Source organism: Pyrus communis, chromosome 5, assembly GCF_041283825.1.
Source record: "Pyrus communis isolate YQ-2024b chromosome 5, ASM4128382v1, whole genome shotgun sequence".
Lineage (NCBI taxonomy): Eukaryota > Viridiplantae > Streptophyta > Magnoliopsida > Rosales > Rosaceae > Pyrus > Pyrus communis.
In genome coordinates this window covers 34,968,101-34,982,473 of record NC_142569.1, presented here as the reverse complement: position 1 = coordinate 34,982,473, position 14,373 = coordinate 34,968,101, and the positions used below count along the sequence as shown (strand labels likewise).

The 14,373-nt window shown below is 37.6% G+C and overlaps 1 protein-coding gene across 8 annotated transcripts; it reads right to left on the bottom strand.

The window, feature by feature from the left end:
• Positions 1-1,046: 1,046 nt before the first annotated feature.
• On the bottom strand, positions 1,047-6,327 carry LOC137725639 (SUN domain-containing protein 4). Of its 8 annotated transcripts, none has more exons than XM_088695123.1 (7): positions 5,914-6,220; positions 5,460-5,543; positions 5,267-5,348; positions 4,886-5,091; positions 2,260-3,587; positions 2,041-2,126; positions 1,047-1,321 (listed from the first exon to the last, which is right to left on the bottom strand). In XM_088695123.1, the coding sequence occupies exons 4-7, from the start codon at positions 5,037-5,039 to the stop codon at positions 1,066-1,068; spliced, it is 1,824 nt and encodes a 607-aa protein (XP_088551249.1). In that variant the 5' UTR covers positions 5,040-5,091; positions 5,267-5,348; positions 5,460-5,543; positions 5,914-6,220; the 3' UTR covers positions 1,047-1,065. The 8 variants fall into 8 exon arrangements, with proteins under 8 accessions (XP_088551249.1, XP_088551250.1, XP_088551251.1 ...); XM_088695124.1 differs by having other exon boundaries at positions 5,267-5,353; positions 5,482-5,543; positions 5,914-6,143; XM_088695125.1 differs by having other exon boundaries at positions 5,482-5,543; positions 5,914-6,049.
• Between the last annotated feature and the right edge of the window lie 8,046 nt (positions 6,328-14,373).

Genomic DNA, 14,373 nt, shown 5'->3' with positions numbered 1-14,373 from the left:
AGTAACGAATGCCTCGTCAATGTTTATGATTTCCGTTGGACTTAATGATCTTTGTTGAATGTCTCTATCATGCGTATTCCATAGTTAGGGACTTTGATTAAGAATAATTTGGTTGTAATGCGTATTCCATTCAATCCAATGAATCTAGGGAAATCTGAAAGTTAATTTAAGCGAACCTAATTAACTTGGAGCATTGAGTTTCATAATTTATCGAAAGACCAACCGAAAATCAATCTTGTATTGCAAGTGTAACATGTGTGGAGAAGAACCCCTTGGCTATTCCATCATCCATATTTTCATCACATTCATATTTACGTTTATTCGTTTTACAATTTGCTTAGTTTATTAACTTGTTTTGTTATTTCAATTTTCGTCAAATCAAACTTCCCCCCCCCCCCTTTATTTTGTTAAGTCTTAATCATTTGATTTGTCTTATTTTATGTTTTTAAAGTATTTGGAGTCTTTTGAACTTGTTTTGAGTCTTTTAAGTTTGTCTTAGTGTTTTAAAAGTTAGTTTTATTTATTTAAGTCAAGTGTTTAGCATCCCTAGTTAATCCCCGGTTAGAACGATCCCTACTTACATCATTACTACAATTGTCACAAATAGGGTTTAATTTGTATGCGTATAATGCTCGTATCACCATTCCCATCGTTTATGCACATTCTATTATTCATATTTACATTCTCTTGCATTTTAAGTTACTTTACTTCTCAAATCAAAATCCAAACTCAATTTTTTAGTTTCATTGTTTAGTTAGGATTCACATAAAGTTAGTAATTTGTAGAGGTCTAATCAATCTCTATGGTTCGACACCCTTACGTGTGCCATTATACTATCTTTATATTTGCACTTGAAAGGAACACAACAATACACACAGAGTGTAATCCATAAGAAGCATAAAAGAAAAGCTGTTATGCGCCTATGCGGCGTTGGTTGGTGTTGCTAATCGACGTTCGCCTACAAATCACACTCACCCAACACGTATCAAATGTAATGTTGGATGCATTACAAAGAAGTAGTAAAAGGAATTAACACAAGCAAAGAATGCCGAAAAGCTCCAAAGATTATAATGATAATATAAATAGGACAAGGATACAGCTCACAAGCAAAAAAATCCAGGACGAAGAACTCGTCCAACAAAACTTCCTCGACTTTTCTGTCGTCGTATCAACACTCGATGCCATCATACAAACACTAACTGCCATTTCTGTGAAAAGCCTCACAAGAGCTAACAATGAAAAAATTATGCATATAAGAAATATTATGACACCCTTATTATCTACAGATGCCTGCTTCTCCCTCACCCCTTCAACCTCAGATCTGCAAAATCAACAACAAATTTTATTAGCTGTCATAACAAGTACTCATCTGCAATAATATATAAATCTTTTCTTTTGGTTGCTTCCACTTGCATATATTTGGTGAAAAACACAACTGAAAACAAACACAAGGTTGCCTCCCCCTTGTATATAAATTAACGTGCTTCAAAAATAATTATCACACTCAAGACTAATTCACACTGAATATTACTTGACTAATTTAAATTGAATATTACTTGGGCTAATTCATATTGAATATTACTTGATCGATTCCCATTGAATATTTACTTCAAACTAAAAGAATTACTGTTTAATGTCTAAAGACGTATACAGATTCAAAACAGAGTTTTCTGAAAACTTTAGAGAAGTGCTAGTCTTGTGGGTTTTATGGGCAGAGCAAAACAAGTGGATTTCTTAGGATGAGCCTGTTGATGAATTGACTGTTTGTGGGATAAGGTTCATTTTTGGGCTTCCATGTGGGCAATTAGTGCTTTAGAGTTTAAAGAGTATTCCTTCTCTAATATTTTATCAGATTGGAGATCAGGTTTGGTCTTGTCGTATTTCTTTCAGTGTAAGGCTGATTCTGTTTTCTCTTGGTACTCTGGTGGACTTCTTGTTCATTTTGTGTACCTTTGGCTTTTAAATAAAAACTGTTACTCTGTCAGCTCAACACTGCACGGATTCAGGAAAGAAATATTCAAGAAAAAAAAAAATTCTGACCTGAGGATAGCATTGTCCCTGACTAGATTATCCAATTGCATGGTAACTAGGGACTGCCAAGATATAAGATTGTCAACATCATTAGCCTGCGAGGACAATAAACCATTAGAAAAGTAAAATGCATAATGCTACCAATAAAGAAAGATAATACCAATATTAACACGAAGCATAATAAATCTAGTACTAGTCAAAATTCTACAACGTAGAAGTTTCACATACAATGACTTGCTGGCTTTGAACAAGATTCCTTATGTCTTCTCTGATCTTCTTTAAATCTATATCTTTCTCTCCCAAATCTTTGTCAAATTCTCCGAAAATACTGCCATATTTTGAAGTTGATTCCTCCAGGTATCGCTCCAGAACTGATAAACTAAAATCTAATGAACGAACTTTCTGCATTAAAATTTTTAGAACAGTGTCCCCAGGCATCCTATTAACTTGTTGATGAACTTCTTTGACAGGATCAGGCACTTCACTATTCATCATATTATTATTCAATTCAGACCCTCCAGCTGCATCTTGGGGTTCCAATTCCTTAACCATATCAGGACACAATTCCTCACCCTCAGGGGAGTCCGGGTGGGAGGGCACAGGTTTCTGGTCAGCTGCTGCTCCCGAAGTAACAAACGAGCCGCCTTCAACAGAAATCAAATCCTCAAGCATTCGCTCAACAGCATCCACTCCATAGAGTTCAATACTACTAAGCGTGCAGTAGAATTCTGAACCATAATGGCTCAAAAGTTTCAACTTAATATATCTCACCCACTTGGGTTGCTGAAGAACAAACCTTTGTACAAGTTTATTATTTGCAGCAGTACCATTCCCAAGAAAGACCCATTCATTAGTTGGATAAGCCAAACTGCCGAGCACCTCAAAATCTTTTAAATTAGATGAATAGTGCTCAAGATTAGCTATTTCAATTGAATCTACTAAGGTTTCTTCGGAAAGCTCTATATCAACAAACTTTTCTTCTGCAGAACATGGATTGCGAAGGTACTTGTCTTTGTCTTTGCCTAAGATATTAGAGGCACCCTTAGCTTCCTTGTTAAAAGCCAAGACCTTGGCTCCCTTTGCGGCTGACGCATAATTGTACTCTGCACCACCAGGCTCCACCCTATGTTTTATGCCTTCAGCCTGACCATTTCCAGATTTACTTTTGGAACTAAATGTTTTGCTTTTGAATTCATCGAGACCACGAGGCACAGCACGTGGCAAGCGACCATTCTTTAGAGCATCATTTTCAAGTTTTGCACCTGAACCAGCATTCACCACCTCAGGTTGCCCACCCACAGCTGAGTCATGAAACATACTTCCTTCAGCTGAGGCATGATGTAGACTTCCTTCAGCTGAGACATGGTGTTTACTTCTTTCCGTAGCAGATAACTCACCCTTTAAACCACCAGTTTCCATCCCATTTGTGCATTCACCTCCAGAAGAGTAGACAAAATCAGTTTCTTTTTGTATATTTACAGAATCATAGTGTTCATCACGGTCCAGCTTAGCTTCGTCCCAAGTTGATATACCAACTGGAGATACAGTGGATCCATCTAAATAAACAGAAAAATAGGAAAAATAGCTCATAAGCATGCACATAGTTGACCACTAAAATAGCTCATAAGCATGCACATAGTTGACCATATTTAATATCAAAGTAAGAGCGAAAAACAGTATGATCAATACAAGGCCATAAGAGTCACTCTCTTATTTTAATCTTAGCATCGCCAATTATAAAAAATAATGTTCTGGTTTTGTCTCTATAAAATCAACATGGCATTCAGACTATATAAAAATTACAGGCAATAATTCTTCAATGAACTCATTTGTCCACACAATGGGTACAGTCCATTATTTATTTTATCACAGAGAATTTCAGCTAAAATTTTATCAGAAAATTTCAGAGCTTGTTAAAACTGCAAGCCCTCTTAATCTAAGGAATATTCATGCAATTGCTATCTGCAGAAACCTTCCACAACATTTCCCTGAGCGCAAAAATACTGATGTTAAGCAGGAATGGGGTTTCAAACCCAAGCCTTCTTTGTCTTTGTGGAAGAGCAAACGACCTTGCTACAATTCCTTTGATTAAAATGGCCATGCGTATTACCTATTTGATAAAAATAAAAATAGACTTGCAACTGAAATTTGCAGATATTGAATTGCAAGTTCCAACTTGTCCAACATAGCACATTTTATTTTTAAACCCAAACTTCCTCACTCTTTCTTCAAATGCAAAACTATTTATATGGGGATTTATTATTTGGAAATTAATCCTCACAAAACACCTCTCTGCACATAATTTTTAGCCCATAGAACCTCTACTAATTTGACTGGGTCTATGAAATCATGTATTCAATTCAATGTCAAAAACTATTAAACAGTTCCTTATAACATTGCATGTGCAAACTATATTCAACATAATAAATCAGTTTTTTCAACAGCTTTGTTTAAGATGTGCCTTAAAATTATAAGCAAAGAAGCACCAGAAACTGAAACAGACTTCTCAGTGCATCACAACCAAGATCATAGCTGACTAACTGAACAACCGAAGTAGAAACGTAGCACACAACACGACAACATATTACATTACCATGCTGAATCGTTGATACCCAAACAAAGGAAAATAGAAAAGAAAGATTGATATGTGCTGTAACTACGAGCTAATTTTCAGGTAAACAAGATTAAGTGAGCATAGATTCTGCATTATTCTAAGCATCGGAAGTGGTATTGCAACCCAACAAAAAATGTTGATCCAACATATTAGAGCTCCAGAAATCATTTCAAATGCTCAGTAACAGTTTCTAAGAGGAGTCAACTGAAGAACATAATGAGTATTTAGAAAAGTGGTTACCTTTGTATCCGTGTCCACAACTGAACCATGAGCTGAATAGAAAGACAAGCCCCCAGAGGACAAAAACGAAAGACAGAGACACCTTATACAAGTGGCTTCTTCCGCTGATCGCTAAAGCTCTTCTGTTCAAAAGAGCACTACGTGATTTTTGCATCGCACATCAATCTAATGTACTGGTAACCACTAAGAAATAGATACCAGAGTACCTACACGAAGAAATAAAAAACTTGACTTCCACTATTTAAAGAGGAAATCGAATTGCATGCATTTAACATCAAGAGGAAATGATGAAAGGGTTATGATGGCTGTAAAACGAAGTCAATGAAGCAATCAGAAATATAGTATGTTGTATAGCTTGCAGATTCAGCTACATACTCCTACGTTTTCAAGATGACGCGAATATTCATCTTTAATGGAACAAAATGAAATGTTTTGACTGTAGATTGTAAATGAAGGCAAGTACCTACACTACACAATAGACAATTTAGAGAAAAACTTAATTAGAAAAATACCAAACCAAAATCTAAAACGAAAGGGAAAAAAAGATCCAGTTCAGTAACAGGAAAAGGGGTACTTTCCAAAAGGGCCAAATTCACCTTAGCAGCCAAGCAAAAGTCCCTTCTGATTCCTAAAGGACACACAGTGTTTCAGCAAAGCTCTGTTTTACCAAAAGATGATGGAGAGAAAAGTAAACTAATAAAACCCATTTGACTAAATTAAATTAAAAGCCAAAGCAAACCATTTTCCATGGATGCCAGCCTGGTTCTCTTCTGTCTATAAGTTTCAACAGAAATTCTCTCATCATATAATAACACAATATCCAATTATTTATGCTACCAAGTAATTCCTTATAAAAGAAAAACCCAAAATACATACAGATTTATACATGTATGCAGATATTAGTCCTATAATTCTTTCCAGCTTCGATCGGGTAACAAAAGATCCGATCCAATTCAAATTTATTCAAGAAAATATTATAAATAAACAAATAAAAAGCAAGAAAGAGCGAATGGCACGCAGATGCAGACCTTCCGGGTTGGTGGAAGCAGTCGGCAATCGTATCGAGATGGTGAAAAAAATAAAGAAGAAAACAAAACACAAAATGGGGAAAAGTGGGGGAATTTTGGAGATTAGCGAAAGCAAATCAGGAATTGAAATTCCAAGTCATCGTGCAACAAGTAGAAGAGCGCAAACAGAGCGTTAATACGGCTTAGTTTCAGGAGATTGTCCACCGCGCTTTTGCCCTTGCCTTTGCCTTGAGGAGCGTTAAACGTCGTCACCCTTTTTATATACTTCATCGCCCTCATCACTGTGGGTGCTGTGCGTCCCTTTCTCGTTACGATTTTGCTTTTCGATTTGATTTTGGGCGAATTGTTGCTTCTTCGTAAAACACTTTTTTAAGTTTTACCCTCCCTCTCCAAAGCAGCCCTCCCATTTTATCCGATGTTGTTTGCAATCGCAGCATCCTTCTCCTTTTTTTTTTTTTTTTTTTTTTTTTTTGAATTATTACTTAAACGTTAATAAATGTGTTCATTTCTATGGATATGCTAAAGCGCTTTTGGTGAAAATATTTTGAAAACAATCATTAGTAAAAATGCTAGTAAATCCTTGAAAAACACTTCAAGTGTTTCCTGGAAGAAACACATAACTGGTGCTTCTTGTAGAAACTTTTAACATTTTATCTAAAAGCGTTTTATGTCATTTTAAAAACATATTCAAACCAACCCATAAATGTTGGAGGTTAATTGGTTAACAACACTAATTTACACAGTTTCAATCTAAATATTAGAATACGAATGTTTACGTTTCATAACATGTATGAATTTAGCATGTAACAATAGACAATCACGCAATAAACTTCTCAAGCACTCATTCTTATTTATCTTCGAATCACAGTTTGAGCATGTAACTCATTAAAATTACAAAAACAAACCTTTGTGTAAACTGGGATTTGTTTTGTGTAAAGTAATGAGCCATATATTTTGAAGTGTGATTTTGCATATAATCAATAAAAAGTTATAATATTAACAATATATCAATAATATTTTATTGAACAAAATATAACAATATTTATGTTAATTATAAATATATTAATCCTTTATTATAATACTTAAATGCATTTAAGACAAACAAAAAATGCAAAATCTGTCATTACTACTGGCACCCACTTAATGACACCCCCTTTCTCATTTTTTATATATTTTGGAATAGGTCAATGCGAATTTAAACACTATGTTGCAGTGTCCGTTTCTTGATTCTGTATTTTTTTTCCCTCTCACACAGCTCCTAGCTTCACAGGTCACGCGACTTCTGATTTTTGCATTAGAATTCAAGCACTGCAATGTAGTGTTCACTTGCTGGTTCTATTTTTTATATTATTTTTACATTTGGATTCAACCACTGCAATGTAGCGTCCATTTATTGGTTTTGTTTTTTAACATTTTGATTCAGACATTGCAATACAATGTCCGTTTTCTGGTTCTGCTTTTTTACATTTTAATTCAGACACTGTGTTGCATTGTTCGTTTCTTGGTTTTGTTTTTTTCATCACTCACTCACCTCCTACGCTTCACACCTCGTACAACCCCCTTTACATTTAGATTCAAATACTAAGAGAATGATCTATTCATTATCCAATGCTACATGAGTCATCAAGAAAGACACATGTCAACACTTGGAGGAAAGGAATTATGTGATTTTAATTTAATTAAATCAAATGTTAATTGATGGAGTCAAATCACAAATCGGCCCACAAAAGAATCCTGGTTCTTTCATCAAATAATCAAGCCCACAATCAAGGCAAAATCCATTTGTAGGCTTGGAAAGTCTATAAATAAGAGGCTCCAAGACCAAGAAAAAGGCCCAGAAATCATTTCACACTGAGACGCTGAAACTTTGAAATTCTGAAGCTATGAAGCACTCAAAACCCCCAAACACTCAATAAGACTCGGAAAATCCTTCATGTTATTCGTCAAATCCCGTAAAGAACCACAAAAAAAATGTGACTCGGAAAATCTTTTTCATGACCATTAGCACCTCCATTGAGGAGTGACTTGCACAAATGAACGAGACGATCGCGAAACTGACAAGGACAATCAAAGAGAAAGACGTGCAGATCACTACGCTCATGAGTCGATTGGAGGCACAACATGATGAAGGAGCCAGTCTTGACCTAAGGAAGAATCAGAATGACCAGGAGTCTGGCGAGGAAGTGAAGCATCAGGCAAACAAGGCTAGAGGGAAACAAAAGTTAGAGTCTGAAGGTACATCAATGGGCTCATCCAACAACTTTAAGAAATGATCATAAATACCATCAAGGCACAATATGGAAACACTTCGAGGGATGCACTGATGTACTCAAAGCCATACACCAACATGATTGATAGATTGCGGATGTCGACGGGGTACCAACCACCAAAGTTCATGCACTTTGACGGAAAAATGAACCCAAAGCAGCATGTCGCCCATTTCGTTGAGACTTACAATGATTCGGGGACTGAGGGAGACTACCTCGCGAAGCAATTTGTCCATCCTCTGAAGGGGAATGTGTTCGATTGGTACATAAACACAAAACCTGAGTTCATCAACAGTTAGGAGCAATTGGAGTAGGAGTTCTTGAATTGTTTCTACAATACTCGTCACACTGTCAGCATGATGGAGCTCACAAATACAAAGCAGTGGAAAGATGAGCCAATTGTTGATTACATCAATCGATGGCGCACCCTAAGTCTCAATTGCAAAGACAGACTCCTGGAGATCTTCTCGATCGAGATGTGCATACAAGGCATCCATTGGGGATTACACTACATTTTTCAAGGCATCAAACCACGGACCTTCGAGGAGTTAGCCATCTGCGCCCACGACATTGAGTTGAGCATCGCCCATCATGGGAAGAAAGAAGCGGCTGCTAACTACAGAAAAGGCAAAGTTTTTGGGCAGAAAATAGACAAATCCGTGAGGGAGCCTTTCAATGAAGCAATGGTGGTCAACACAGCTCCTGTCAAAATCTCTACACGAGACAAGGTGATTCAAATCGAAGCTTTTCGTGACCAAAAGAGACATAAACGCACTTTGAATGAGCTTAAGGAGAAGACTTATCCATTCCCCGACACCAATGTGGCTGCCATGTTGAAGGATTTGCTGGGCAAGAAAGTGATCGAGTTGCCCAAGTGCAAGCGGTCGTAAGAAATGAATCGAGTAAACAACCCAAGATATTGCAAATACCATCGCGTCATCAGTCATCCAGTCGAAAAATGCTTCGTGCTGAAAGATTTCATCATGAAGCTGACCCAAGAAAGAATTATCGACCTAGATCTTGATGATGTGGAGTCAAACCATACCACCGTCACTTTTGGCTATTTCGACTCAACATTTTCACCTCGATCGCTGGGGGCATACTCTAAAACCATGCCAATTAAGCAGAGCGAAATTGAAGGATGTACTCTTATCATTCCAAAGAAACAGCGCAAGAAGCATACGCCTTGTCCACAAGTTCACCAATAAAAAAAGAGGCAAGGAAACTCTCGTCAACCTCCAAAGCGACATGAAAGTGTTGAAGATGATGAAATTTCGACACTAAGATCATCCATCCCCACCACGATGTGCGATTTCTTCTCGAAGACTTCTTCAATAATCAATTGGTCAAGACTCCTTGCTATGAATTTTGCAAGGAACACCTCTCCAAGATCACTTGACAAATTCACACCAAATGTTCCTCGTTTGCACAAGCCTAAAAGGCGACAACCAAAGTTCTTCATTCGCACAAGCCTAAAAGGCAACAACCAAAGCTCCTTGTTCGCACGAGCTTAAAAGACAACAACCAAAGCTCCTTGTCCGCACCAGCCTAAAAGGCAACACCAAAACTCCTCGTCCGCACAAGTATAAAAGGTGACAACAAATTATCTTGGCTGGCAAGAGCCTAAATTGTCTACAACACCAAAAAAAAAAAATGTCCGTTGAGTTGAAAACCCGAAGGTGCAGCTCATGCAGAAGTCATGACAAGACAAAACCGAAAAAAAAAAAAAAAAAAAAAAAAAACAAAAAAACAAACAAACAAACATATTTTAACTACGTTATGACTTGATCTCTTTTTTGAAAGGGTATGTAGGCAGCTCAAAAATGAAAGTCGAGTTTAGTCACATAAAAATGAAAAAAAAAATGTTCCAACCTTTAAGACAAAGATGCAAGATCAAGCCATCACTATGAGACAAAGTCTTTGAAGTTGTGTAGCTGAATCATAAGCAAGTTTTCCAATGTTTTCAATGCATCTATGTTTTCCACGAATGAGCAAGCGGCAAGAGCAATGTGAAACAGAGATTCCCGAAGATGGTGTGACCACAAACGCAATGTGCATCAGAGGCAATGTTGTCCTAGAGGCAATGCGAGCATAGAAGCGACACCTACAACAGTGGTTGTCACAGCGGCATCACAGCTTGTCTTCATAATGACATCACAACTTGTCGTCATAGTGGCGATCACTCCTTTGTGGCGAGCACACCTCTATTGCGATGAGCAGCACTCATTTATGACGATCACATTGTCTTGTGGTGATCATACTCCCTTGCGGCGAGAAGCCTTCATTACAGCAAGTCCTCTGCAGCGAGCAACCTCCCTTGCGACAACAGCAACAGGCGTCGTAGAACCAATGTCGGAAGTCACCACTAACTGCAGAAACTTGCAAGAAACCACCACTAAATGCAGAAACTTGCAGAAAGCCGTCACTAATTCCAAAAACTTGCAAGAAGCCGCCACTAACTGCAGAAACTTGCAAGAAGCTGCCACTAACTGCAAACTCGCAGAAAACCGTTACCGACTGGTAGAAACTGTGCTTGAAGACAACATGGGGGCTTGAGCGGCAAAACACAAGGGAACGCGCGCAAACTTCTACAAGCATTGTCACCTGCATAAAAAACGTGCCAAAAACAAAACAAAACAAAACAAAACAAAAAAATGACAATAAAAAAGTATACATATGTTAAAGTGGGGTCTTCACCCACTTAAAACCCGTGCCAAACCAACGGAACTGGATGCAGTGCTCATTAGCAAGAAGCCATAGTTGGTGCAACGGTCGGGATGGCTTTGTACCCAAACTATTGCGAGAATAAATCCAGCAAATTATTGGGGCTTGAATTTATGAAAGCAACAAGCATGCAAGCAAAGTGTTTGGGTTAATATTTAACTTTGGACTTTAAGGGAAAAAAGCCCAAAAGAGCTCAATAAAGAAGATTTTGCCTGAGGCCCAGAGTCAAGCCCAGATACCCATCTCGAGACAATATGATGGCTCCCCATTTAATGCAAAAGCTAGGTGTTTACAAGAGAAGTGACAACCGATGGAAATCTACCTATTCCCGGCCTAAAAGCACTTTCTGAATGGCTAAACATGTAAAATGTTGATGACTCACTATCCTTCAGTTGCTTTCAGGCAAGAGCAAAAGCAGTACAGTCAGGTTAATTCGCCTATAAAAAGGGGAAGAGGGCCCAGAGATAAAGATACTTAACCAATCAAACAAACAAACATACAACTTGCCTCTCAGTCAAGCAAATACCCAGAAAGCTGTGCTTTGTCTAGATTCTGCACCCTTTAGCCATAGACTCCCCTTAAAAAGACATCTTTTGTCTAGTGTAAAAGCTCTGCTACCGTTTTTAAATGTTGTAGTATCGATTCTCTTGTGTAAACTTGTTCACCACTCATCCTGCTTTAATACTCAACCCTTTGTAACTACAAAGAGAAGAAACCGCATGACGTTTGAACCTTGCCTGACAAGGTGAAATCTTGCCCAACTCTTTTTGTTTTGTCTTTAAGTTAATAGATCTGGTGTTATGATGTATTCCTCAGTATATATTCAAGTCATTTCCAGTTTTTTGATGAACCAAAGTTCCATCAGTTCTCAAATCTGGTTTAATTAGTGGTTTTACTATCATAAGAAGACTAAATATGATTTAAACTGATGACTTGATTAGATCTTAACCTCCACCTCTTAACCATACAAGATAACTAATTAAAAGTCCTTGATCTCAAGGCATAGAAAAGAACTTAATGTAGACTTAACCCACCTTAAGGCCTATACCTAAGGCTTCATAAAGGCACATTTCAGAACTAACTTTGTCCTCCTCTTGCAGCATCTCGGCAAGCCGAAGCCCGACAATCAACCAAAGTGCCAACTCCTCGGGGAGCTGTGTGCTCGAGCTAGGGACCCTCCCAATGAGATTTCCTGCCAGAACACAAAGGCCGAGAGAACAAACGCAGACATATGACACAAACCCAGCAGATGTGGAACAAGAGAAGCCGCAACCCCCATTACAGAAGAGATGGAGAAAGTAATAGCACAGGGACAGACAGCAAGATGCAGTGCACAGAAGCGGGTAACAGCATATCGGCAAAACATGGCAAAATTTGAGGATGACGCGTAGAGCTACCTGCAAAAGGAATCAAATAAAATGGGAGGGTGAATGTTAATCCGTGCAGGGGTGTTTGTACCGAAGGCCACGACAAGAGATGAGAGATGGCTGTGTGCAATTTATAGACCCAAGAGAATCAAATTGAAGGAAGCATGTTAAAGGGAATCGAGGAATTCAGAAGGGAAAGAAAGCAAAATTGAAGGAAACCATAAAGAAAAATCAAAAGGCAAAATTGATTGTGGCGTGATGAAAGGAAAAACAACTTTGGATGCTTACACTAGGTCACTCCAAAGAAGATCAGCCCATTTTTTAAGTGTGAAGGAAGAAATCCTCACAGAAGTCAACCCCAATCACATCCTCCAAATTTGGAAAATGAAAATCTAAATTAGAAAAAACTTTTCAAGGATGCCATGACTTTCTTACTTGAAATCAGGAACCAAGGACGGGGAAGACAGCATGAACAAATCAGGAAAAGTAGGAAGAAAGTCCCAAAAAAAAAAAAAAAAAAAAAAAAAACATACGTGAGGAAAGCAAAGCCATTAAAAATCGGTGATTGTCATCATTTGATTGGGTGATGTGACGTGTGGAAAGCAATGTCAAGGAAAAATCTAATCCTTCATTTAATGGAGTGATGGTTGCTGTGGAAAGCAAATGTCAAAAAAAAAAAAAAAATCTATATATATATATATATAGCCATCATTTGATAGATGATGGTTACGCGTGAAAAGCCAAAAGAAGAAGGAAAAAAAATATACAAATACAAAAAAAGAAGGGTGATGGTGCTCTGTGTGTGTATATGTGTGTGTATATATATATATATATATATATATAATATAATATATAATAAGGTAAAATACAAAAAATTACCTCAACTATTGGTGTCATGACACTTTCATACCTCATCTTTTAAAATTGACAATGTTATACCTCATCTTATGAATTTGTGTCAATGTTATATCTTTCGTTAGCTTGGCGTGAATTTCTCAACAGGATTTGGTTTTTTTCCTGGGTTTTTTTTTTTGGGTTGCAGGTAGTGGGTGCAACGGTGGGTGCGGGCTTAGGGAAAACGAGATGGGGGAAGAAAGGAAGGGGGGTCGAGGAAAATCGTGAGTTGGGGGGGGGGGGAAGATAAATTGGTTTTTTTTTTTTTTTCTTCTTCTTCTTTTTTTTGGGTTGCAGGAAGGGTGTTGGAAGGGGGAAGAAGACGAAGATAGGGGAGAAGAGAGAGAAGGGCGTGGGGAAAGGGGACGTGAAGTTTTTTTTTTCTTTTATATTTTAGTTATTTATTTAGTTTTACTTTTCTTTATTATTTTAATATTTAAAAATTATTAAATGATTTTTTTTTAGTTTTTAATAATATTTTATTAATGTTTTAAAAGAAAATGGATCCCGGATCAAGCTACTTTAGCATTTAACTGAGAAATTCATGCCAAGCTAACGGAAGATGTAATATTGGCATAAATTCGTAAGATGAGGTATGACATTGTCAATTTTAAAAGATGAGGTATGAAAATGTCGTGACACCAATAGTTGAGGTTGTTTTTTGTACTTTACCCTATATAATATATATGTGGCTCAAATCAGCATAGAAAGTCTAGTTCCAATTGGGTCTTTCAAATCAAGTCCAATTCTTTGCCTATAAATACTAGGCACTCATTCATGAGCGAGAGGAGCAAAAGGAAGCAAGTCAAAACTCCGGACATCCAGAACTCTCTCAAATATCCAAACAATTATGTTATTCATCAAGCTCGTGGAGAATCAACAAGCACAACAAATACATGTGTCGATTCATCTTCAACAAAGCCGAAGATCACCCACCACGTGAAACTCCTCGTGGTCCCATTTCATTCAAGATTAAGCCTCGACGGCCTTTGAAGAAATGACAAGTCTGATTCAAGGTCAAGTGTTAAACCACCCTTGGATCAAATTCGACTCCAAAGAAATGTAGCAAAGCCAAACCTTTGGAGGAAACCAGAAAGCTCTTTGGTTGTCGAAGATCACCCATCACGTGAAACCGCTCGTGGTCCGTTTCAATCAAGACCAAGCCTCGACGACCCTTGAAGAAACCTCCAGTCCAATTCAAGACCAAG